This window comes from Rattus rattus, chromosome 3 (assembly GCF_011064425.1).
Source record: "Rattus rattus isolate New Zealand chromosome 3, Rrattus_CSIRO_v1, whole genome shotgun sequence".
NCBI lineage: Eukaryota > Metazoa > Chordata > Mammalia > Rodentia > Muridae > Rattus > Rattus rattus.
This window is the reverse complement of record NC_046156.1, coordinates 42,084,129-42,111,119: the sequence shown is the minus strand read 5'-3', so window position 1 is coordinate 42,111,119 and position 26,991 is coordinate 42,084,129. Positions and strand designations below refer to the sequence as shown.

The 26,991-nt window shown below is 40.1% G+C and overlaps 1 protein-coding gene across 1 annotated transcript in view; it reads left to right on the top strand.

Annotated features, from left to right (window-relative positions):
* Plppr5 (phospholipid phosphatase related 5) overlaps nucleotides 1-26,991 on the top strand; it is a 106,889-nt gene that overhangs the window by 64,499 nt on the left and 15,399 nt on the right. The window contains exon 4 of the mRNA XM_032897415.1: nucleotides 19,546-19,722. Coding sequence (XP_032753306.1) covers nucleotides 19,546-19,722 — 177 coding nt within the window. The remainder of the gene's footprint in view (nucleotides 1-19,545; nucleotides 19,723-26,991) is intronic.

Sequence of the window (26,991 nt, the reverse complement as noted above, 5' to 3'; positions counted from 1 at the left end):
TGACCTAAATTCAATCCTTAGTGCCCACATTGCACAGGACATGAGCAACTCCTGAAATCTGTCCATGATACATCAACACACATCCAGGCCCGCACACGTGCCCATACTAATAAACAAGTTAAAAATGAAACCACACAAATAAATGGTTAACTTTGAAACATTGGAAATGGCCATCGAGTCTCTTATGCATTAATCAGTTTAACAAACAACCATTGAGCACTTAAGAGGTCAGAGGCAGTAATAGACAAGAAACTCAGTCTTTGATGTGGGGAGACCAGCACCAGGTGCAGATGGGAGTCAGGGGGTGAGCTCCCAGCGCTACCAACAGAATAACCAGCAAATGCTTTCACAGCCTGATTCTCACTCTCTCACCACAAGGGCACATTTACAGGAGCTTTTCCTGTGTATTCTTTCCTTCTGTCTATATCCTCTTTTCTTTTAAACGCAATTTCTCTGGGACTGAGCACCCAGCTGAAATCCAGGTTCCTACCATCCTGGGACTCCTAATTGAGTTACATAGGCTAAAATGCTTTGTTTTCTGTCCAAGTGAGGAGATGTTTACAGGTTCTGGGAATTAAGATTTGATCACATCTTTTAGGGAGATACTGTGAACCAATTCCAGGAGTGATGGAGATGAGATAAAATGACAGGGAACAGTGGTACACGGGTGTCTTAGAGAGAAATGCAAGTATTATCAGAGCATCTGTCCTGGGGAATGAGTGTGGAGATAAGGTTAGAGAAATGATGGAAGGTGACATCAGGGGTACCTGTCCATCTTCCTTAGAAACTAGACCTCATTGCAGAATGTATTAAATGATATGGAATCACTTATCATAATTCCTCCAGGGATCTCCCCTTGCTCTCTGCTCACCACTTTAAGAGATGAATTAATGGCGACCACCAAGCCCAACCAGCAGCGTTGCTTAGCAAATAACACCCTTTTAATTCACACTTACTAAGCCAACATTAAAGTCAATACACTTCGTATTAAAATTCTCATGTCAACTTATTCTTGAGATGTAAGTGACATGCAAACCCTAGATGAGCGTTCCCCAATAGTGTTGACTGGGAGAGATGACAACTTCCACTAGGAGGGCCTAGTTTTCCTTGGCCTCGGATGATTATTACCTCAGTGTATTATGGAGTCCCTTAAGGTATGATTTTGCTATTGGCTGTTTCTGAGTTTGGACTGCTGGACTCACTTTTATTACCTGACTTGCCCTTAAGGTAAACAACTTTGTAACTGTCTTTTGAAGAGTTCACCAAGTTATTTCCTCTGCCTGAAATCCCACCCTCTCCTCTTATGGCCTCATCTTTCACTGTCTTGTTAGAAGAGGTTGCTTAGCTCTCCCTCCTCTGAATTGGTCCTTGTTTCTGTAAGCCTCTCCCTTTCAATCTCCCTCCTGCTCCCTCTTCTTCTCCTTGTACCTCTCCCTACCTCCTCCTCTCCCGCCTCCCCCTCCCTCTGTCTTTCAGTAAGGCTAAGTATTGGTTTTATGGTTAGGAAAGACTTGATCTCTCTGAATTCTATTTTCTACAGTTTCCCCTTTATCATTTGTGCTCTCAGACACATAGGTCAATTATCGTTAACAACTAGTTATATAAATAGATCTATCTATCATCTATTATCTATCTACATTTTATTTTGAGTCAGACTCTTGCTGTGTAGCTCAGGCTGCCTGCTGGCCATTGTGCCTACCTAGTAAGGTATCTGCTTATGTATGTGCATCGTTTTCCTTAGACTGATAGCTTCTTTGGGTCAGTAAGGCAGGATTTCTTGTCTCCGTATCCTTAGCTCTAAGACAGCAGAATATCCCCATAAGACGGGAGAAGGGAAAGGAAGACAGGGAAAGGAAATGAAAAGAAAGGAAAGGAAAGGAAAGGAAGAGGATACAGAGGAGGAGGGAGAGGAATAATGAAAGAGAAAATATGGAAGGGGAAGGGGAAAAGAGGATGAGGGATAAATAGAAGAAAAGAGGGGCAGAGGGAATGAAGGAAGGCAAGAAGGATGGGATCAATTAATTTTGTCTCTATTTCCTTTCTTCTCACGGAATACCATCCCAGATCCCAATTTTGACAACAGCCTTTCCAAGTACTCATTAAATTTCAGTGATTTTCTGTTTCCTACATCCCTAACTTTGTGCAAAAGGCTGATGCCAGAGTAGGGGACAAATTACGTGTCTCCATGTCCTAGAGGAACAGTCAGTTGTTTTAACTGAGCTATTTGAAATTGTTAGCCTGAGGCAATGCTTTGTTCACTGAGCTTAGTCTTTCAAAGATTATTTCACTTCCCCATTATGTAGTCTCTACCACACATAGCTGCATTAGTAGCTGTATTAGGATTACTGTGACGTGCATGGATAGGAACGTCAAATGGTTTGATTCTTGGTGTAAACATCCATCCGGGTACAAATAGAGACTTGTGGAATAGTATGTCTGGTGGTTTCACTCAACAGACCTTGTCAGAATAGCAGTCAGAATGGTGCTGCTTCTTCCTCCCTCACTGTTCACTAGTAATCTTCTCCTGGGCCATATTCACAGTCATACACAAGCACATGTCCTATTTAAATATAAAAAATTCTCACCAAGTTGAGCTCCTAAATATTTGTTCTATCCATAACCATATTCAGAGTATGACAGCCCAACGTTTGAGATCTCTTCAGCACATGTTATAATATGAAATCTCAAGTGTTCTGCAGGCCCCAGAGCACAGCCCTGTAACGCTCACTGCACAGTGGGAGTGGGGGTGGGAGACTGTTAGGAAGACAGCAAGTTTGTATTTTAGATGAGCTACAGAGTGAATTAAAAGGCAGCAGGAGACCCTTATCAAAATGAAAAACAGAGAAAAGGCTGGGGACATAGCTCAGTAGCAGAGCACTTTGTTCTTAGTAAACCTCAGCCACACACATGCATACACGGAAAGATAAACTAATGAAACGATTAATATGGTAATTAACCTTAACTTTTCTATAATCTATACATATTTATTTTTATATATTATACATTTTATAAAGTATACATTTGTACACATTTTATAATGTATGCATTTTCTGTGGTTTATACAAACGTATACACTTTCTATAATGTATGCATTGTACAATTTCCTTTAACATATACCTATGTATACATTTCCTATAAAGTATAAATATGTATGCATTTTCTCTAATGTATTCATACATTGTTTTATTTATATATACATAAATCAAAATATCATATGCTACCCCATAAACGTAGACACATTTTTCTCAATTAACTATAATAATTTATAAAATTGAATGTACCCTTGTCATCCTCTCACATCCCTCTAGTAGTTTCTCATTTTCTTTTTAATGAAAATCTAAAGTTCCCTTGACACCCAGAACCTCTTGTAACCTGACCCCATTAGCTTTCTGGATTCAGTCCCCGCCTTTCCCTCTGCACTCATGCACAGATCCTACCCACCAAGCCTTCAGTCTGTCATACTGAGTTATTTTCAGGTTCTCTGGTTCCCTCTTAGGGTCATTCTTCCTTCCACTTGAAGACTCCACAAGCCTTACATCAGTTTTAAGACCAACGGAGGGCTGGGCCCCTGACTTCTGCACTAACCCCATAATTTTCTTTAGAGCGGAACTTTGTCACTAATCAGCTTAAGTGTGAGTACATGCTTCTTCAGTCACTAGCATTAAGTCTTTGGATGAGTGGCTTTTTTGTGGTTATTTTATTTACATCCCAAATGATGTCCCCCTTCCTGGTTTCCACTCCAGAAATCCCCAATCCCATCCCTTCTCCCCCACCCACTTACCCACATCTGCCTCACTGCCCTAGAATTTCCCTATGCTGGGGCCTTGAGCCTCCACAAGACCAAGGGCTTTCCCTCCCATTGATACCAGATAAGGCCATCCTCTGCAACATATGAAGCTAGAGTCATGGGTCTCTCCATGTGTACTCTTTGGTCGGTGGTTTAGTCCCTGGGAGTTCTAGTGGTCCAATTAATTGATATTGTTATTCTTCCTGTGGGGTTGCAATCCCCTCCAGATTCTTTAGTCCTTCCCCTAACTCTTCCATTTGGGTTCCCGCTGCTCAGTCCAACGGTTGGCTGTCTCTGTGTTCTATCTACTTCTTTGTAAAGTACTGATAGCAAGGGATTGTTTGCACTATTTGAGAGCATGCACAGGAAGCAGGTAGTGCATATTCTACCTCCAATACATTGTAAATGTTTTCTATGACTAACTAGTAACGAAGCCAAACACCATGCTAAGAACTTTGGTAAAAGGGAAAGGGCATTTCTACCCCTTCTAAGCTGGCAGAAAGCAGGAGATACAGCATTACAATATAAAAAGAATAGCATATCCATAATCATTAGGAACAAAATTCTGAATAATAAAAGGAGGAACTCAGGATAATCCTCTGCCCTGGATGGCTATAACTTGTCTCAGGATGTGGACTGAGGTGCAAGGAGGCAGGCGTTTCTTTTGAGCTTTTTGGGTAATGTTCTAAATTAATCTAAAGCGTTTCAATGCCTGAGGTGGAAGCCAGTGAGCAGGAGGTAACTGTTACAGGGGGCCACACTCCCCACTTTCCTTCCTGAAAGACAAGTGAGTTGGAAAACAAATCTGGAGAAGGACATTTTTTTTACTGTTGGGAACAAAGATCTGAAAAGGGCCTTGAAGAAAGGTGGTGGTTGTTTGGTCTCAGAGTTTGAGGGTGCAGATCTCATGACAGGAAAGGCATAGTTCCTAGGATCACAAGGTAGCTGCTCTCTCGTATCCAGTTAGGTAGTTGAGAGGTAGGAATGCTGGTCTTCACCTGGCTTTTCTCTTTTCCTCCGTTCAGAACCTCAGCCTGTGGAGTAGTGCCGGCAATCACGTTGTCCTGGCAAGCAGACAGTCAAGATTCACCATCATTACACTGCTGTCCTCCTGGCTTGCTCCCCTGTGAGGCTATGAATTAGGTTAGAAAGAAGCAGGCTCTGGATTTGAAGACATCCTTTGAAATGGCACACCAGAGCATTTATCATGCCATTTAAATTGTACATAGAATTGGCCCTTGGTGGCCGATGGCAAACCTTGATATTATTTGTTCACCAACATTTCTATTGACAGTGACTGCATACATGACAGGCATTTTTTTCCCGATTGCAAGAATATATGTGTCCTTCCCAGATGTCATTTACGTCTTTCCCTATAATTGTAAGATTTAAAACAACTCCAAATTTAAAACCTACTTCTAAGTGTTCTTTTCTTATTTTATATGATATATAGGTCATTTAATATGCATTGTAGTTCATTCAAAGGTCACATAAATTGGGAGCTGCAGAGCGATTCAGTAGGTAAAATACATTCCACACAGCATAGACCCAGCATTGAACAGAATCAGGCAGATCCCTAGAATTCATTGGCCAGATAGGCTTTGCAGTAAGTGAGCTACAGATTCAGTAAGAGACCATGTCTCAAACATAGAGTGCGGAGTGATCGAGGAAGACACCTGATGAAGACCATTGGCCTACACACACACACACACACACACACACACACACACACACACACACACACACACGCACATACACGTACACACACACATATATGCACATACACACAAACACACACATGTATACCAAAAATATTATATCACTAATAATTATAATTTCTTTCCTGAACACAATAAGCTTCTAAAGACTTAACTATAGGTGAAAGTCTAAGGATAGTTCAGATACTCAAAATAGATATTTACTAGGTTTGTCTTTAAGCCTAAATTCAACTTAAATTTTTATAGACCTCTTTAACAGAATTTTCAGGTTTTACTTTCTTCATTTGCCTGTAGGCAAAAGCCAAAATAAATCCCTCGGATTTTCCTAACACTCTAGTGTACATTTCTCTGTAGGATTTAAGTCTTTCCAATTGGCCATTTGCTCGCCAGTCTTAATTCCTTTCATTCTACTGAAGTGCTTTTACATTTTGGAGATGACGCAGCCATTGAAATCACAACAATCAAATGCATTTTGTTTACTGGCACCTCTTGAAAAGTCACGGCTTGTTTTCTTCTCTTCTATAAGGAACGTTAAAAAGATAGCAGCTGAATTGATGCAAATTTCACTTTGCTTTCTATCTGGTGTATGGGAAACAGATTATGTAAGAGGAGCATAAGTGATGCTGATTGGGGAGATGACAAGGGCATTTCCAGAGTGTGTCTCTTGTTCTGTCTGATGGATGAATGACTGTGTGTGAGGGAGAAACGTTCTCCATGTGAAGTCAGCCATTGGTGCACTTCAGGGATAAGGTGACTGAGGCGATGATGAAGGAGCTGTTGTTCACAGTGGGGCCATCAATCACCTATTGTGCCGGGGGCAGCTGAGTTCCTGAGCGTATTCTAATCGTAACTGCGTGTACCAGCTGGTCCTGAACACTGAGGTGCTTGTTACTTACTTCACATTTGAGACTCGCTAATGTTCCCCATTCAAGGATGCCAATGACAGGAGAGATCCTGTATTTGGGATGAAGTAATCTTTGTTAGATGTCCATCGACACTATTGAAGATAAAGGATGCTAATGTCTGATCTCTCCGCTACTATAAGAACCCTCTGCTCCAAGCCTGTAAATTACATAATTAAAAATTTACATGTATTCATTTATTTTATGTGTGTATTCAAATTCAAGTGCCATGGACTACAGGCGGAGGTTCTCTCCTTATAGCACGTGGCTTCCAGAGATCAAACTCAGATCACCAGGCTTGACGATAAATGCCTTTAGTACTGAGCCACCTTGCCGACCCAAGTTAGACAAGGACACTTATTATTTCTCCTGCATTGTTTTAGTAGAACTATGTCATTTTAATCCTTTTTTGTTGCAGTAAATATTTAAAAAAAAAAACCTTAACCTCAACCTTTAATCCCACATTAACGCTGACACCTGTGGGGACACATAGCACTGCAGGATACTTTTATCTCAGTGGCTCCAAGCTGCCCCCAAGTACTTGCAAGCCATTCCAGCATGGCAGGTGCCACGCTGGGCCCTAAAGTTAGTTCTGGCACTGGAGGTCCATATAGAATTAACCATAATTTATCTCTAGTTAGTATCTCTCCCGACAGCTCTCTACTCGCCACGAACTTTCTGGTTCTATCTAACCGGTAACATCAGGGCTCTAGAAGTCCAGCATGGGGTTGGCCTATCATGGCTCCCTGCCACAGACTCTCCTCACACTCCCAATGACCCAAGGAAATCAGGACTCAATAAGCTGTAATTTATCAATCAGATTTATATGTTAAATTCTCAATCCACAATACAGCCACACAATAAACTCACAACCAATTGATAAGGATATAAACCGCCCACCTAGATAAGATAAATTTATTTATGGAAATCCATCCCTTAAGAAATATTCATAACGGGGGCTGGAGAGATGGCTCAGCAGTTAAGAGTACCGACTGCTCTTCCAGAGGTCCTGAGTTCAATTCCCAGCAACCACCTGGTGGCTCACAACCATCTGTAATGGGATCTGATGCCCTCTTCTGGTGTGTCTGAAGATAGCTACAGTGGACTTATATAATAATAAATTAATTAATTTAAAAAAAGAAATATTCATAACTCCCTAGGGCCATTCAAGACCACCCAGAACTGGGTCGTCCTCTGTCTCCATCTTGATTCCCTCTTTCTAAAACTCTGTTTTCACCTATCCTTCTTTCTCGTCCAGTGACAGGCTTGTTTTATCTTGTGTCTGCCTTCACCTGCATAACAACATCAACTTACACTTTATCCTAGTCTTGAAGTAAATAAATGTTTTCATGTGCTCAGAATAATAATAAAAACCCTCCTTATATGGTAACTTTGAAATCTTACAAGAGGCATTACCCTTTTTGTCTATCGATGATACAGAAGAACTCAGAGAAGGCTAGGAATTCATCTAAGGTCAACGAGCTAATCAGTGGTAAATCGACTTCACCTAGATTATTAAACTCAAAATATAAAACAGTTCATTAACTTTAATGAAGTAAAACCTTTAGTAGCTGTTATAAAGAGTGGCATATGAAAAAGTAGGCTGAGTACATTAAACTTGGGAAGTTCACATAATTTCACAATATCACTTTAGTAGAGTGTGTGCTATTTGAAATGTTCATGTATTTGTGTTATACAAAACACGTAGGGTTGCTGTGTGACAAAGCAAAGGGGGTATGAGGAGCGACTTTCAATTTAGTAGTTAGCACCAACCAACACCAAAAGCAAGCAAACAAGCAAACAAATATACGGTAACATTAAATGATAAGATGGATATGAGTAGTCTTCTAGGAAAACTCTAAGGTAGTTTTTCTTTTCCTTAAATTGTGGTGGTTTGTTTGTTTGTTTTTGTTTTTGTTTTGATAAGTCAGCACTATCCAAATAGAAATATAAAATGAGAGGTTGTTGATACTTGGGGTTTTTGTCTCACAGTATAAGGACCAGAGTTCAAGCCCCGGTAGCTAGACAATATGTCCCATACAACTATAAGCCAAGCTCTGGGAGGTGCAGGTGGGAGGATCCCTGAGGATGGCTGTCCAGCCAGCCTCGCCTGTATGCTGAGTTCTAGGTTCATCTAGGTCTCAAAAACTATGGTGGAGAGAGACTGAAGAAGACATTTGAAGTACACACGTATGCATGAACACACTACATACACATATATAACCATATACATATATACTCACACACCGAATATAAAGCGAACTATGACATTTATATTTTCTAAATGTGACATTTAAAGAAACAATAGTCATGATATCTTGAAAACATCTGTAAGCATTATCATCTGTAAAACATCTGTAAAATATTATCAACTTGTACCAATATGTTAAGTAAATGTACTTTTTATTTCTTTTTGGTGTGTGTGTGTTTTTTTTAATCCAGCTCACATTTGACATCCTAGTTCAGATAGTGACTTATTCGTCTGAAATATTAGATTCACTTTAAGATTTCACAGAAGTCGGAGTGTAAAATGTAAGTTTGCATACCCAATTACTTCCAAAGGTACTTAAAAATTGGCTGATAACTTAATCAAGTAATAGTTTTAAGATTAGTGTAATTCAATTAGATTTAATTTAATTTAAATCAAATAGGAGAAATGATTTGATCCCATCGTCACGCCAGCTAGAGATGAAGGAGTCATTAGCTGTGATAACTCCAGCTTTCATATTGGATTCAGTGCCCCGGAGAAGGACAGGCCTTAAAAAAAGGGATTCATTGCCAACCAGAAAGAGAAGCTAGTGCTTAGTTCAAGGCTGAGCTAGAATGTGTCTGACTAAAGAACAAGAATTTTTAAATCTCAAATCTAATTTGGGCATATCTGAAGCAAAACTGGGAGGGCTAAGAATTTTATTTAAGGCAATAATAGAGCAAATGCAGCGCACGATCACATGAGAGGGAATGATACCCATTTAGGGTAAGATGAGGGTGCTGGAGGAACAGAGCTGGAAGAAGGGCCAAAAGATTATCTTGTGCATTTGCCTATGTATGTGAGTAACTTTAAGTTAGATCCCATACCAGATGGAAGTAATCCTTGGATAAGAGAATATAGAGGGTCTTGTCCTTCATTTGTGAATTGAACTGAGGCAATGACTATCTTAATATGCCCTAGATACAGGTAGGTGGGTAGCAGATGGGAGAGCTTCCATGGGAGCCTGCAGAAACACAGCTATAGATGGGCAGTGAGGTATAATTCTTAGCTTTTCCAATACAGTTTAGGTTGTATGTGTTCCTTGTACCATTCAAAAACAGGGTTATGGCTTCACAGAGTCTTTCTCTCTGTCACCACTGGGAACTTTGTTTATATACAAAGATTTGTGTGATTAGATAGTATGTTCATCAGAAATAGTACAACAATGGATTATAGCTCGCTAAGATTAGGAACCTGGAACCAGAACAAGATATACTGAGGATGGAAAGATGCTCACTGTTTGTGAGTTTAGAAGGGTCAAGTGAATCCCAGTGCATGGGGCATGACCCTGTTTTCTAGTTCTGTGTTCCCTCTTGGCAAATAGGAATTTTGGTGTCTATGACTTCCTTTGGGTAAGAAAAAAGGGATGAGACTCAGGAGGGCAGAATGAAAAGGGACTTTTGTTTCTGAGGCCTTCTAATATCTTTACTTTCAACCAAAATGCCTGACTTGGTATGGTGATTCGAAAGAATATGGTCCCCATAGGCTCATAGGGAGTGGTACAATGAGCTGTGACCTTGTTGGTGTAGGTGTGGCATTGAACTATGTCCTTAGGAGTGGGCTTTGACGTCTCGTATGCTCAAGCCAGGCCCAGTGTGTCTTACTGTCTCTCCCTGCTGCCTGTGGATCCACATGTAGAATTCTCAGCTCCTTCTCTAGCACCATGTGAGTCTGTACGCCATCATGCTTCCCATCATGACAGTAACAGACTAAACCTCTGAACTACAGGGCAGCCCCAATGTTTTCCTTTATAAGAGTTGCTACGGTCATGCTGTCTCTTCACAGCATTAAAACCTAACTAAGACACTTGGGAATCATCTTCTTAGTTCAAACACTTCAGCATATCACTCTTATATTACACCTCACCCTAAGTCCATCACGGTCCTGAGGGTCTGGGTTACAGAAATACAAATTGGTCTTGTAAGACTCTTGGTTTTGTACCAGTGCAATATTACCATTATATTCATTCTGCATATATTCTTAGATGTCTTTACATTTCTCTTTGGGCAAATTTATAAATGCAGGTAATAATATAAAGTAAAATATAAAAATAATAAGGCACCCAGGACTCAAACATGAGGATAAATGAACAAACAGGCTTATTTTCATTACAATTGCTGTGCAGTATGTAGCTTTGCTACCTCACCTAAATTTGGGAAATGGTACCACACTACCAGCGCCACCCAGCTTTCATTGAATCCACGGATAAAAGACACACACACAGTTGGCACACACAGTTGCTCAACTTCAACTTGCCTTTTGACACAATTTCTGGTCACTACTATCTCCTATCTGGAAAAGCGTGTCCTTACCAATATTTTTATCTCCACACCTATCCACCCACCCTGAACCTTAGTTCCTCAGTTACATCGAGTCCCTGCTAAACCCTTGAATACCACAGCAGCTACAAGTTTAATTCTCGTAGGCTCAAAGTCACAAGCTAGCAGACAGTGGCTAATGTATGTAGGCAGTCTATTCCCATCCAGAGGCCTCACTGTCTTCCGCCAAGATTAATAGAACGTTTAGCCCCTTGCCTTGAGCTTCAAGTGTATCTCCTCTTATCGTTCCATGCGTCAGCAGGCCAGGGAAATCTGCCAGCAGATCCTGACCTGCCTTGACTCTGCCTGACAGTCAGGCTTTCACAGAAGCAGACAAAAATGGCTCTCAGCAAAGGACTCCCTTTACCTAACTAGAAACTGGGGAAGAGCTTTTCTGATCAGTGCCAGGATAAAAGTTTAAGGTGGTTTGACAAGATTGGGTGCCACTTTGAAAAATTCTAAATGTGTAGAATGAAGAAAACTTGAATGGGCTTTAATCTCCATTAAGATGTTGTAGAAGACTCAGTAGACCACAGACAGACTAATACAATCAATAATGTTATGCGAATATGAAATAAATCCCAGTGTTTTATTAGATTGTATTAAACAATGTTGCCAAGTCTTAAGACATTTAAAGATATTCCAATCCTAACCTAATTGCTATCCTGTGTCTGCTTCCCACTCAACATAGCTAGGCCCATTGCGCACGGAGTTGGACTAAGGGAAGGAAGCTTACCAGGCTTAGCTCAGTAGCCATGCAGTATCTCTGTTGGCTGAGGGCGCTGGCAATGAGCACACTTCAGAACAGCTTAGGAGAACTCTTCCAGTTTACTGGAGGAGAAAGAGAGTATTTATGCCCCTGAGGAAGTAGCCAGGGATTCTGGGAGCAAGGTTTGTGTGGTCATGTATCATTGGCCAGGACTGGGGTGTTGTAATGTGGTCTATCGGCATGCTCAGGGGCTGGAGGGTGGGGGAGGGGATACCTTTTAAGATCAAACAAAGAGTAAAACCTAATAACTACCTGAGTAATAAATTCTCACTAAGTTTAATAGTGAAGGTGCAAGCTTTATGGTGCCAAGTTGGGAATGAGGTGGAAACCAACTCTTGTAGACCTCATGTTTGAGGTATCTATAGTTGAGTCTCCCTCAACCCTTCCTAGATAACCCTGGGTCATTATGGTCCCACACTTAGTTACCAAATATAGACCCATAAGTTGGGTTGATAGTTTGCCATCTAGAAGAGCCAACTGGTCCTAAGGTTGGTCAACGTGTGGGTACATGAATGGGGCACTTACATTTGTAAACTTGCTGCGTAGATTTCCTGTCTCTTAAAAGAATAAGAACTAGGCATTGTAATGTGGGAAAAAATGAGTTTGTCTAACCAAGGGAGGAAAAGGCTCCTATTTCTCTCTTTTCTGTAGCACTGTGGTATGATGCTAGAACTGATGAGATGTTCTCCGTAAGTCTCAGGAATTTGAATACTTGGTTTCCAACTGATGGTCCTGTTTGAGATGCGTAGGAAACATGGACATGTTGTAAGATGTGTCCCTGAAGGAGGGATTTGAAAGGACTCTTGTCCTGTCTAGTGTGGTCTCTCTTTTGGGTACTTGTGTTTTAAGATATGAGCTGTGGGCATTGATTTCTTGTCTCCATGGCTGCCCTGCTTGACTACCGTGAAAGACTCATATTTGTCTTAAACTGTAAGCCAAACAAACCAGTCTTTCTATAAACTACCTTGGTCACAGTGTTTTTTCACAGCAATAGAAAAGGAATACACATAGGATCATTTGGCGAAGACAAACTCAGAACTTTGTGAACTCTTTTCCTGAGAAGCAAGTTCCTCCTCTAGCTAGAACTGTGCCTGTAGCTTTTTGTTCTGTGTAGTATGAAATTTCCAGGGATTTTAAAGAATTCTTTGGAGTCTAGTCTTTCAATATTCTGATATCCAAAGAGAGGGATATGAGAGCATCTCTCTAGATTGTCTACTCAAAATGATGCCGCTAGTCCGTGGCTACCTGTGCATTTGCGATCCAGGTTTTTTAGAAGTCTGGTCCCTGAGTTATTTACCTTAGGGGAGAATATTGAGCTGTTTAGTCAATTGCAAAGAGAAAACCAATGGGTAAGAGCACATGGTCATCATTTATAAGTAAACAAGTGGCGTACCCCTTCAGGGTTTAAATAGAAAGGAGGAAAGGATGAAATAACATGATAAGAATGTGACGAATCATGAAGACCAGAGAATGAATCCTCCTCGTACTTGGCCATGATGTTATCTTTAACCTGATGAGCGCCATCCATCAGGCATTTCTTCAGAATCTTTATCCTGATAGTACACTGCTTCCCAACCCTGATAGTACAATGCTTCCCAATCCTGATAGTACAATGCTTCCCAACCCTGATAGTACAATGCTTCCCAATCCTGATGGTACAATGCTTCCCATTCTTACTTGACCTTAACAACTGCAGGTATTTTGGCTTTACTGCAAACCAAATACTATGCTAAGCAGGTTAACTATGTCAGTGTATTAATCCTTATCACACTGTGGAGTAACATCTTATTTTTCATTTGTGTTTGTAATCCACTACAAATCTCTACATCTGCAATTCCTTGCTATTTCTTGTGATTATGGTACCCAATCACATGAGTCTTTGAAAACAATGCCCCATGGTTGTAGTTGGACAGAAACACTTGGTGAAGCCAAGGGTGGAAGGAACACTTTATACTGTGATAAAGGTAGGAAAGGTGAGAGATTAATTTGCCATTAGAATATCCTCAGGGTTGGCTACCAGATGACAAGTTCATTTTAAATGACAAGTCTTCTTGTCAGAGGTGACTACTCCATAGCAGAGTTGCTCTAAAAATACAAGACTTAATAAAAAAAGCAGACAAGTTAATAAACATATACATATATACATATATATACATGTATATAATAATTTTACATAGCGATGTAAACAGACATGCTTTACCTGTGTCTTATTTCCCTATTGCAGTGACAAGACAGTATGAACAAGGCAACTTATAAAAGAGTTTACTAGTGACTTACAGTTTCAAATGGTTAGCGTCCATAACCATCATGGCTAGGAGCATTGTAGCATGTAATTTTCCTGGCAACATACAGGTAGCATGGTACTGAAACAGTAGCTAAAGGTTTACATTTTGATATACAAGTAGGAGGCAGAGATAGCTAACTGGAAATGACATGGATCTTTGAAACCTCAATGCTCACACTCATGACAGACCTCCAACAAGTACACACCTCCCAGTGGTTTCTCCATAGTTCCACCAACTGGATAACAAGCATTCTGTTATATAAGCCTCTTGGAGCCATTCTCATTTGAACCACCATGATTTGCCTTATGTAAGTGTTACATTTGGAACGTGCCTGCCTTTTATTTCCAGTTCCAAGCTGTATGTTCTAATCACTATAGAACACTGATTTTACCCCATAAGACATTTTTATAGAGCTTAGTATTAATCCGTACATTAAACAGGTACTGCTTGAGTATAGTTATTTTTTATTCTCCATGGAAAATACCACAAACACAGCAACTTTGAATAACTAAGAATATTTTCTTAGAGTTTCAAAGGTCAGAAGTCAAATATGGGTCTTCTTGGGCTAAAGTGAACTTGTCTTCTGGTGACCAACCCTGAGGACATTCTAGTGGTAAATTAGTCCCTTACCTTTCCTTGCTTTATCAGAGCTTATCTGTGTTCCTTCCATCCACGGCTTCACCAAATCTTTCTCTCTGGCTACAACTAGGGGATGTTGAGCAAGGAACTGAAGACTCATAGATTTCCTCTGGGGGCTCAAATTCTTTTTGTCACAAGTGACTTCTCCATGGCAGATACTGCTCCTGAAAAGACAAATAATAAAAGGAGGGAAACAACTTAATAAACAAATGCATATTTAAGATAATTTTAAATTGTGATTTACTTTCAGGCAGTGAGAGTTCAAAGTTCACCTTCTCCCACCTATACCTTTTCATGCTTCCTTTTTGCAGTAAGTTTTGGATGTCTACTGTGTAAAAGGCCTGTGCATATCAGTATTGAAGGGAAAGGATAAAGGTCATTCTAATGGAATAGTATAACAAAGAGAGGCATAATGTCACATTGTAGGGCGCTCTTCACAGTGGATCTCTGGCCCCAGTTAGGTGTGCGGGTTGAGGTGAGGTGGAGAGAACTCAGATGGGGGGGGGGAGCTTCAGCAGCCCCTGCTGTGGGTCTTGCTCCTTACCACTGACCAAGGCTTCCATTGCTAGGGCTGGCTGAGCCAGTAGGAGACTGACTAGCTGACTGCAAGAGGTGCAGGGGAGCTTCTAGTGGCGATAATTTCAGGAGAGCAGATCTCTTCCCCAAGTGGCAGTGTTACAGCTCTTATGACAGAAGCTCTCAGATGATGGGATAATTTTCGCACACCTTTAATTTTGAACACAACTCTTAAATACAGTTTTCAGGTGGGTCAGTGTCTGACAGCAGGTACTTCCTTTGGTTTAGCCTTAGAGCTTGGGAAGACCTCATCTACATATTTGGAGGCGTGGTCCCGCTTCTATGGTTGATCTGTCTTGGGCCTGCATGACCTGTGGAGTCATCCTCACCTGTGGAGGAGGAGCTTCAGGCATTGCCCTTCATGACTGGTCTGTCTCAAACCTCTCTACAGGAGTCTTTGAGGAGTGCAACTACCTGAGGCCTTGATAGTCTAGGAAAGTGGGAATGTACCTGCAATCCCTTTTAGGTTCTCCCAGGGATTGACCTATCTTGACCGGGAATTAGGTTACCTTTCACTGCTCGCCCGCCCCACATCATATGCATTGTTCTACAGAAAGGCAGATGTTACAAAATACTCTTCTCTCTCTCTCTCTCTCTCTCTCTCTCTCTCTCTCTCTCTCATAGCTCTTTCATGAGCAACTCACTCAATCTTCTCATTATTAAGTCCAGTTTTATTGAGGACCCCCTGGAAGTCTGGCTACCTACGTGCCAAGCGCAGAGTTTACAGTGAAGGACTGGGCTTGATTTCTATGTCTCCCCTGGAGTAAGGGAATCAAGTAAGACCCAGTGGCATGAATTCCAGAAATAAGAGCAAGGTTCTTTGAGAGCACATGACTGGATTAACCGGGTTGCATCCTATACCTAGGTTAGCTCCCCACAAAACTCTCAGTTTCCCCTGGATCTTCTCAGCCTGGATCACACATGATTATCCTTCTGGATCAAACCTTAGATCTTTCTTCCTTGGAGAAATTTAACACAGCCCTTGGCACATAGTAGCTGCTTAATAAACATATGTGCATTTTCTTAAATATGTGGATATTCTTTTGTAAAGGCAAAAACCATGTGTATGCATATCAATTATTATATATTTAAATAAGGAAAGATAAATATGAAGAAATATATACTGGAATATTAACAAGAATCAAATGATGAGCTTTGGCCTTCTGCATCTTCTTGCTATTGGGCATGTATGGAACGGGTGAATAAGGACTGATAACATAGCTAAATGCATAGGCTGCAAGCATCCACAGACCCTTGAGGATGGAGGAAACACCATCCTGCTCAAATCACTCTCCTTCTGTTTGTGTTTATTTTAGCTACATTTTCACATCTGGTTAACCTAGATGGTTTCATAAGTGAATTAGAAACCAACAAAGCATAAATAATCAATTCCTGTCCTATATCCAGCTTCCTTGATAGGTCATTATGCTATGATTTCTCCTTCTGCAGATTAGCGATAATAGAATTTCTGCAAGGATAACACAAATAAACTGTTTACACGCCACTTGTTTTCATAAAGTACTAGAGAGTTGCCAAGTTCAAATGGAAACTTCTCTAATTTGTCTTCTGTTATATTCATGGTGGTTATGCTTCAACCATGAAGATGTGTATTTTACAAAGCACTGCTATAATCAATCTTAATGTTATGTTAATGGTTTGGAAAATTCTTGTCACCTTTTTTATTCCCACAGCTCTGGAAATTCTGTGACCTCCCACATTCCATTCTGGGTTGGGGCATTAGCCTCGACTTTAATAGAAGAAAAGCAAAACTTGAATTCTTTCTAATGAAGGCATTTTTACCTTAGCTTCTATAGTGGTGAGGTTGTTTGATAACCTCTTTGTAAACCTTCTTGTGTTACAAGGGTAATTTAGGAAATGAGACATCTTTGAATTTGAAGCAACTATAGCCCAATCCAAAAGTTTGTCTGGAGCACCAGAATTGACCAAGAGTTAAGTTGTATCTAAGAGGGCCTTTGGGGACTGATGGCAAGCATTTACCAAAGCCATAGAGATTCTTCAGGGATTTTGTCCTTCATCATGTTTTTCCCTAATGATGGGGCAGGGTATCTTGTCACTGTTAGAATGACATTGTGGCATCTTTTTTGTGTGTTTAGTTCCAGCTCTCTCGTATTATCTCTTTTTAAGTCTGTTAGCCATTTTCTCTCCTGCCCCTCCAAAAAAGGGCAATTCAAATAAGACACAAGATGGAAGCCTTATGATCAGGAAGTGCCTAAGTCCTTTCTTCATAGGCCCTTTCCATTTTTAGTTTGCTACCAGTGCCACCTCAAAAAGTTGCGTGGTCCACAATAAGTTGTGTCTTGATGCATTTCTTTCATTTATAAAATGAAGATAATAATGATATGTAATTTATAGGATTATATTAAATATTTAGTGAGATGAAGTCTTTAAAAACATTGCCTTGGACAGAAACCACTCACTAAGTGGCAGATATAAGAGATATTAGCGTGATCTGTTTCATTCAGTTAACTCACATTTATTTGAATAAGGCTAGGGTATCTTTTGAGTTTTGTAGATTTGAAGAAATCAACCAACCGTCTGTCTGTGTTACAGAAGACTCCACAAGAGATCCAAATTCCATGCACCATTCACATGAGGGATTACCCTCTTAACAGGATCACTGCAAAACCTCCCTAGCTTGACATTCTTTTTATTCTCGAGGGCAGATTTCTTTAACACTCTGTCTCACAGGGGAAGAAGCATCTTTTGGTCTTTCTCATCTTCCCCTGGGCATCCCTGTATTCTATAACTGACATGATTAAGGACTCAGAACACAGGCTTAGAATCTACAGATCTTACTCCAGAAGTCATTGGCCAACTGAGCCAATCCCTTTTCCTTCCTTTTATAGTTAACCCGGAATATTGAGCCCTGGCACAAATTAGGATGGGATAGAATGGCCATGGGGATCTAGAATTGTTTGAACTGCTCATGAGTTTTGGATGATAACAGGCTGCAGACATTACTCTGAAAAAAGGAAAGCAAGGAAGATAATTACTGGATCTCACAGTATCCTAAAATGGTCATTATTTTGACACTGCTGTTTTGGTCTACCCTCACAAACAAATGTATTTTCTATCTGACTTGAGATAATAGTCAAGATTATGGTATATAGTACATTATATCCATCTATATACCAGATATTCCTGATGTCAACACTATGCAATCTAGTTGTACTTTCAAACCTGCTTCTTCCACAATTTCAGCATGGTTTACTTGAATACTATCTGACAGCATCCACTTGAAGTCCACAGGTTCATTAAGAGAATGATATGTGATTTCAATTCTGAGCAATGAAGCTATAGAATAAATGACATTGGAAGTAGAACCAAATTATTGCTTAACATGCCGGCTCACAAATTGGATTTATTTTCTTCTGTGTAACCAGTTGACACTCTGTGCTCTGTATTGGTATTTAATCTCATGTTTTCAGACAACAACATATAAAGCCAGCCTTGGCTCCACTCTGACTAGACTACCGTCTTTACAGGCACAACAATTTGGTAGAAATTGCCACTTAACTCTTTTTCTAGCAAGTTTTATGGTTCTGATTTGATCAAGTATATATCTTTTCCATACAGTGCATACAGATGGAAACACTATTACCACATCAATGTTCCCTTCCTAATGATAATGTTGAGAGTGATCTGACCTGTAAACTCAGGTGAAACCAAATTGCAATGAAAATGTTTGTGAGGTGGAGGACAGGCAGGAGACTTGGGATAACTGTCTTCCTGTTCCCAGACGATTGATGTTATTGCATAAGAATTGGTTGTTATAGGACTGAAGAGATGTCTCGGCCCATAAAAACATACAGCTGTTGCTTGATTCCCAGCATCCACATCCACAACTCACAACTGCCTATAACTCCAGTTCCAGGGGATCTGATATATCTGATCATGACCTGCATGTATGTGCACACATGCTCATTAATAACAAATGGCCATGCCAGATAAGTATAATTAAATAATTGGCACACTTAAATTCCACACTTATGAAATCATCATCAAAAATTCATTCCAAGTGTGGTGGAACACAACTATGAACCCAACAGTCAAGTTCAACTCTGGCTAAGTAAGGAGTTGGAAGGCAGCCTGGGCTACACACCTCAAACAGCACACAATGAACATTTTTTAAACTATAAAAATCATTCACTGGAGTTGATTGCTAAAACCATACAGACATATATTATTGATAAATATATTTTTGTAATTTATACATAATGCATTTCATGTGTGTCTGAAGAAAATGCTTTTGTGTAAAGTCTTGTTTTGTTTGCTATTTCAGATGTACATTACCAACACAATCAAAGCCAAAGGAACCAGACTGGCTAAGCCTGTCCTGTGCTTGGGGTTAATGTGTTTGGCCTTTCTTACTGGACTCAACAGAGTAGCAGAATATCGAAATCATTGGTCAGACGTGATAGCAGGCTTTCTAGTTGGAATATCGATAGCAGTATTTCTGGTAAGTACAATTTTAAAGATTATTTTTAGTAAACTTTCAATAAACCACCTCTAAGAAAAGGCAAGGATGAATCACTGGGGTATATAACATGATGTTTTTGACTACTTATTTCCTTTTCCTTGCTTATTTATTCTTAAGATCAGGTTTGGGGAAGAAGAATAAATTAATTCCATACATAAAATACTTTTATATAAAATGGAGAAATGCTTTAAAGAGTCCTCCTCAAGAACTAGTTTTTATGTTTACATTTGTGTGTACATGGATGTGCATACATGCACAAGTGCACATGTACCATGTCAAGCATGTGGAGGTCCAAAAGACAACTTGCAAGAGTAAGTTCCCTCCTTCCACCAGGTGGTGGTTGAAGGTTAAACTCGGTGATCAAGTACCTTGAGCTACTAACCTAATGGTTCTCAACCTGTGGACCACTATCCCTTTTGGGCTCTAACAACGTTTTCATAGGGATTGCAAATCAAATATTTACATTAGGATTCATAACAGTAGCAAAATGACAGTTACGAGGAAGCAACAAAAATAATTTAATTTTGGGTTCTTCACAACCTGAGGAACTCTATTAAGAGTTGCAGCACTAGGAAGGTTGAGAACCATTCCTCTAAGCAATCTTGCCTGTCCCTCCTCAATTAAGTTTTGCAGACTGAGTTGTTTGTATAATTACAAAATTCCCCAGGCCAGTTTACCTCTATTGTATTATAATATCCTGGAGGACCCAAGAGCCTCATGTGATTAATCTGTGTGCTCTATGAGATCTGTTCCACAAAGGCTGCCACAGCCTATGATTATAAAATGTGTCACTTCACCTCAGGAACTAAATAGTCAGAGACAGTGACAGAGACGTAATCATGCCTAGCCATGTCTTCCACACAGTGAAGGGTATGCAGAGACGTCTAACGGTGTGCCACCTGTATGTGTGTCTGCTAAAAGTACAATTGCAGTGTATCTACAATTTGGTTAGAAGATTTTAGTCTGAGTTTCAGGTTTATCACTCTATTATTTGTGGGGGTTCATACTGACTTACCTAGATGACCAAGTGTATAGCTTATAAATCGAAAGTCTTCTGTAGGGACACGTTATGGTTTAAGAAATGCTTTATGTCAATTTAGATACAGTTTGAGCTGTCCTTACTCTACTGTTCCTTCCTTCCTCAGCCACCTTTCTCTAGATGATAATGAGTATCGAAAAAAATGTGTGTGAGCTGTCCATTTATATGTTTGAATACATCTGATGTGCCTGGAATTTGAAATGAAATGCTCCCTCTAAAACCTCCTGTAGCAGATCGGTGTAGCAATATGTGGTGCATGTCCGCTCCACATATTGAGCGAGCTTCTGCTTCCTTTTTTTTTCTTGTAGCATCATTCACTGCGACTCTCAAGGTCACTGGGAGACTCTCGATGGATAGCTTTTAAAAAATCCGTGATAGGTTGAATAGTCAGTTCAGAACGTCCCTCCCTGTCACAGACTGAGTTTGCATTTACAGTCAGAGAACAGGGAGAGATAAAAGTAACCTGATTCACTGCCTTTTATGGTAGTAGTCGGGCAGCTCATGGCCTCTGATTGGCTAGAAACTGAGCTGCAATGAATGGCTGAGATTCAGTTGCTTGGTTACAGGTGTAGTCCTAGGTCCGATACAGATTGTTTACTGTTGAGTCTTGCAGGCACTTTTGGCTAAATTTCATCATCCAACTACAGCAACAGACTTGGGCTAAAATTATCCTTTAACACCTCTGCCTCTTTGAATTCTCTTGCCTCTTGAAACTCCGGAGGAAGAATGGATCAGAAACTTTCCCTGCTTTCACTCACCGACGTTGAAACTGGTTAACATTTAAAAGAAACAAAACAAAACAAAACTTTGATGAAAATTATGTCACTGAATTCAGCTCCCTGGGTGTAGATTATCTTCTCTGGCATTTCGTCAGCCTCCCGTGGTTCTTCTTGCCATTGCTATCTGCTATGAAAGCATCACAGTGTACTAACAAGAACCTTTAAAACCAGAACCCTAGTGGCTTCTCAGATACGTCCCTGAGAACTTGATACATGAAGAGGTGTACTGTAAATTTGCCCTGCGCTCAAGCCCCTCTATCGTGCATATTCGATCAAAGAATGTATCTTATTTAGAGTATAAGGTTTCCCTTTAAATGATGTGATACATGAGGAAATGAGTCCATGGACAGTTCACACCACAACAGTGCTTCAGCCATGTGACTAAATATGAATTTTGAAATATGAAAATTTTGAAATATGAAAATTGATTGTTGTGAATGCCTATAGGTAACAATTGGTGAGCCAAGGAAGCTTGTGTACGCAGGGCCCATCTCCAGTGGGAGTTAGAGTTTTGTTTCAGGGATTCGTTTACTCCTTCAAACCCCATTCCTTCTCTTCCATCATAAAATAAAATGTTGCCAAGTTCCTACCCAAATACAAGTACTCTGTTTGGTGATGGGAGAAAAAGCTTATATATTTAAATTTGTTACTATCCAGAAGGAAAATAAACATGGAGCTTCCTAGAAGATTAAAGACAATTTACCAACAATACTGGAGACATTAACTTCATTGGGATGACATACCTTTCAGGAAGGATGAATCGACTTGGGAAACTTACAAAATAAATAGGTCTGGACTCTGAGCAAGGAAGGAAAACAAAACATGGGACACAGAGTAAATATGAAAGTCTACATAGGAACATCGAGCATGCTGCCCTTCCTATAGTGCAGGCTCATGACACAGCTTATGCATGAGAAAGAGTAGAATCCTAAAACAGTGCAAGTCCCCCATCATGAATGACAGTGGGGGTGGAAAGGCTGTGTGAATCAGGAGAATAATGTGGACTTTTGTTTAAAATGTAGATGAATTAGGAGCCACTGCCTTCAAAGGAATAGCACTAGAACAAATTTGAGTCCCAGCATCTTCGTGTACTCCATTTTTTCCCCAATGACTACTTTACTGAGCCTTTCTGTGCTACTGGATCTCTCTTTAAATGAGGGAAATGACAACTTCCCTAAGGGCTGATTCTTGAACTTACAGAAGGGTAAACAGAATAGTACATGCTTAGCGAATGGCCACAGGAATGACTCAAGGGCAATTCCATGAGTGATAGTTTGCTTCCACTCATTACCTTTTACCCTAGGAGATTTGTGCTTTAAATATATACTCTAGAATTAAACTCAGGTGAAGATAGAGGAGACATGCTATGGAGAACGAGGGAAATAAACCAGTGTAAATTTGACCATAGAGACATGGAGAGAAGGGAGAGTCTTTGGAAGGGAAAGGGAGGAGGGAGAGCCTGAGGGAACAGAAGATGGTGTGCGTGAAGTACAGGCAACAACTTGTGATGACTCCCAGGTTCCTCATTTGGACAGCCCAGTAGAGCATTTATCTTGTGCAGCAACTCCAACTCTGGCTTGCAATCGTTCGGCAATTATCTTGCAGTGTTTTGGGGATTCTAAAATGATTCCAAAATAAAATGAATATCACTCTACTCCGAGCCGCTGTCTTGGTTGAAGGACACCTCCTCCAATCACCATTATCCATACATGGCATTTGCATTTGCCTCTGACTCATTCTACTGGTTCATCCCCCACAACCAGTGATTCATCTACTTCAAGTTCATTTCCAATACCCCAGTTATTCCTTGTGTCTTATACCAGTACTTCTGACCAGAACACCTTGCTTCCTATCTCCTGTACAGTTACAGTTCCTCGCTGTCATTTTGCTTCAGACATCCTTCATACCACTACCTTTCTATTTTGTTTGTAAGAGTTCATTGCCAGTAACAAGAAGAAAACACAACCCTCCCCAATACATCAACTTCAGATACTTCTAGAGGCCACAGTGATGTTTGCTTATATCCTAGTGAGAGGTTTCCTACCCATTTCACCGTGTACACAAATCCAGCTCTTGAAAGTACAATCAACTCCCTTCCCTTATCACTAACAAACCCTGCCATTCCTACATCTTTGTTCTGCAAGAATTCTGGTTTTGTTTTGTTTTGTTTTGGTCTTTGTTTTTTTTTTTTCTTTGCATGTATTTTAGTGGTGGATGAGAAGAGGGAGATATGAGACCTGTCTTTGCAGGTGTGTGACCCCGCACACGTCACTTACATCTCCCTAGTCCTCCAACAGTGAGACCATTGTCAAGCTATATTCACAAAGACTCCTGTGCTTAATTCCTTCTCCACCTTACTCCATAACACAAGTCCTAGATACCACAGCTGATATTTGTGTCTTGCTCTCCATCCTTGCCAGAGAGAAAGACTCTGTTCACTTTGTTCACTGCTTGTCTTTGCAAGTATCTGGAACAGGGTCTCGTATGTGGGTAAAATGAATGAATGAATAACTTTAGTTGACTACCTTGACTTCTTTGAAAGGCTCAATGAAATTCCATGTGTAGTACGCATCGTTTTGTTGCATTTGTTACCATGCCCACCCCTTACAACTCAAGCCAAATCCTTTCCATAGCTGAGATTTGACTTGGACAAGTCCCATTCTTCCTAGGCAGTAACTCTGATCCCCTAGCTCTCTCATTTTCCCCTTGATTTCTTCCACATATCAGTCTGTGCTGTTAGCATCCTACAATGAGTTATATTGTGTTCTAAATGTGGCACTCATCCTTCTACATGGTGCAAGGGTAAAGAGTAGAGCCGTCATACTTAGCAAAATACTAAACAGTTTTTGAGTGTGTGTCAATAATATTGCTGTTATAAAAAATGGATGACACAAAATCTGTTCCGAACATGATACATAGTATTGTTGGCAGAAGGGTTCGGCTTTATTGATCTAAATAAATAGCTTGTCATGTTATTTTACATAACTAAAAATCATTGCAGCATTTCATGGAGATATATTGTCCTCATTTTACAGATTAAAATCTGAGATCTAGATACAGCAGCTAGCTTGACAGTGGTCTTGTCTCATTTTAAGAGGTAATACTGTTTTACTTCCCAATATTAATAATGCTGTCATTATGGGGGAAAGAAAGGTGAATATATAAATTTATTATCAATGCTAGATAAAGAAATCAAAAAATGTGTAGAGTGGTGGTTTGTTTGTGTAATCTTTATAGAAGAATACAGATGTACATGTGTAGAAACCATTGATCTAAAATTACAGCATTTGAAAGGAAATTAAATCATCATGGCATAGACATATAACATAAAATTTGTCACCTGAATGTATGTCCCTTCATTAGTGCACTCACTCATGAATGATTTCACTCACTTTGACAGTGGGGTACAGAGGTAGAAAACTTCAGATGGGGTTCCTGATTTGCACAGTGTAGAGTCTGTGAAGAGACTCGAATCAAAGTATTCCCTTATCTAGTATGAAATGTCATGATGACACTAGTGCTGTGACAGACTTAGAGTTCTTTCTGTTTGATCACAGAGCAAACAAACACACCAAACACAGTAAGCTTTCCTAGTTGAGGGCTCAGGGAAGACTTCTGTAAGACAACTAGGCAATAAAGTACATATGCAGGCGTTTCAGATCTATAGCTTGTAAAAATGCTGGTGAGTAATATGATCTGTATGTAATTTCAGCACATTGGAGGCTGAGAAAGAACACATCAGGGGCAATCTAGACTAGCTAGACTGCTGGGTTTGTTGAGCTCTGGGATGAAGTAAGAGACCGAACCTAAATGTTTAAAATTTATTGGAAGATATCTGTTGTCAACCTCCAGCCTAGGCACATGCACTGCGCGCACATACCCTCCACACGCACACACATGCACACATTTGCATGCATCCTCCTGCTTTTTTTATTTGCTAATGGGACATCAATTCTAGACTTTTTCAAATTAGCACACAAAATGTCTATTTATTTAAATAAGAGTGAAAAGAAGAGCTAGTTATTTCCTTGTAGTTGAAATAAATTGTTAAAAAGAATTTTTTTTGCTAATAAATACCATTCTGTATGTATCTATTATAGATTAGGTGCTTAAGCATATCACAGATAAATTCTAGCTGCTTCCATTATGTCAACCTGAATTTTCATTGAAACAAAGAAATAAGACAGAGCCTTCCAAAGAGTGTTCTAAACACACACACACACACACACACACACACCACATACACACAGACGATACCTGCAGTCTGCAGACTGAATTTGACCTCCTGCTTGCCTTATTAAGGGAAGCTTGTTGGATGTTAGCATGGCTTTTCTCTTACAAAGAAATCTCTGCTTTTCCCTCAAAAAGAAAAGAGTTTAGCAGTTGCCATATACACTCTGAGCCTATGTTTCAAAGGTTATTGTGTTGTGTGTTCTTTCATGTGTAGATTTGAGTGTAAGAGAGTATAGGGTGGCTGGTCTGGTCCACCACAGAGTTGGGATGTGTGTTTCTGGCATGGAAGCCTCCCTTGGGAACGAGATAGGTAGAGAGATTGCTGACAGCGCAGAGAGGCCTTCGACAGTGTGATATTGGATGGAGCAAAGCGGGCGAGAGAGGCTTTGCTGACTGAGAATTAAGATATCCAGCAGATATCTTGGGCCACCATAGTGCCGGATCTAGAGTGGGATAAAAGACAGTGTTTTATGTTTTATATTTTTACAACAACATATAAAACTTAAAACTGCAGCTTAGAAACACAAAATGAATAAGTAGCATAGCAATCCTGCTCATTTCTGAAGCCCATGTTGATGCTAACTGAACCTTTTCGAGTTCTCTACATCTAAGCACACAGTTAGTTCATTTCAACTGATCTTATTTCAAATATTTCAACAGTTCTTTACAAATGTCCAAATTTCTAATTATTAACAATTCTAATGAAAATGTCTAAATGTTTGTGCGTACATGTGTGTGCTGTGATATGGTATGTGTGCTTACATGCATGTGCCTGTGTGTGTGTGTGCGTGCATGAGTGTGTGCATACACACACATGTGTGCTCATGGGTGTGCATGCTGTGATATGGTTGTGAAATGTTGCTTCATTGTAATTATTTTCTGAAGTTATCAAATCTATCCTTTGTATGTTAGAACAATGCTCATCCATCAAACTGTAGTTTGTGGACTGAATTTAACCAGTTGCCTACTTTAATAAGGGATCCGTATCAGAGTGTTTAAATACCACTTCTCTTATGAACAGATGACATTACTCTTCTGGCAAAAGGGAAGAGATGCACGGTTTCCACTGACTATGACCTCACACCACCGGAAATATTTGCTACATCATTCAACAGCTTCCCTTTACAGACAAAGCATTATGACTCTACCTCTTGAGCAATCAGTTTCTTTTAGTCCGTAGTGGGATCATGGGAGCGA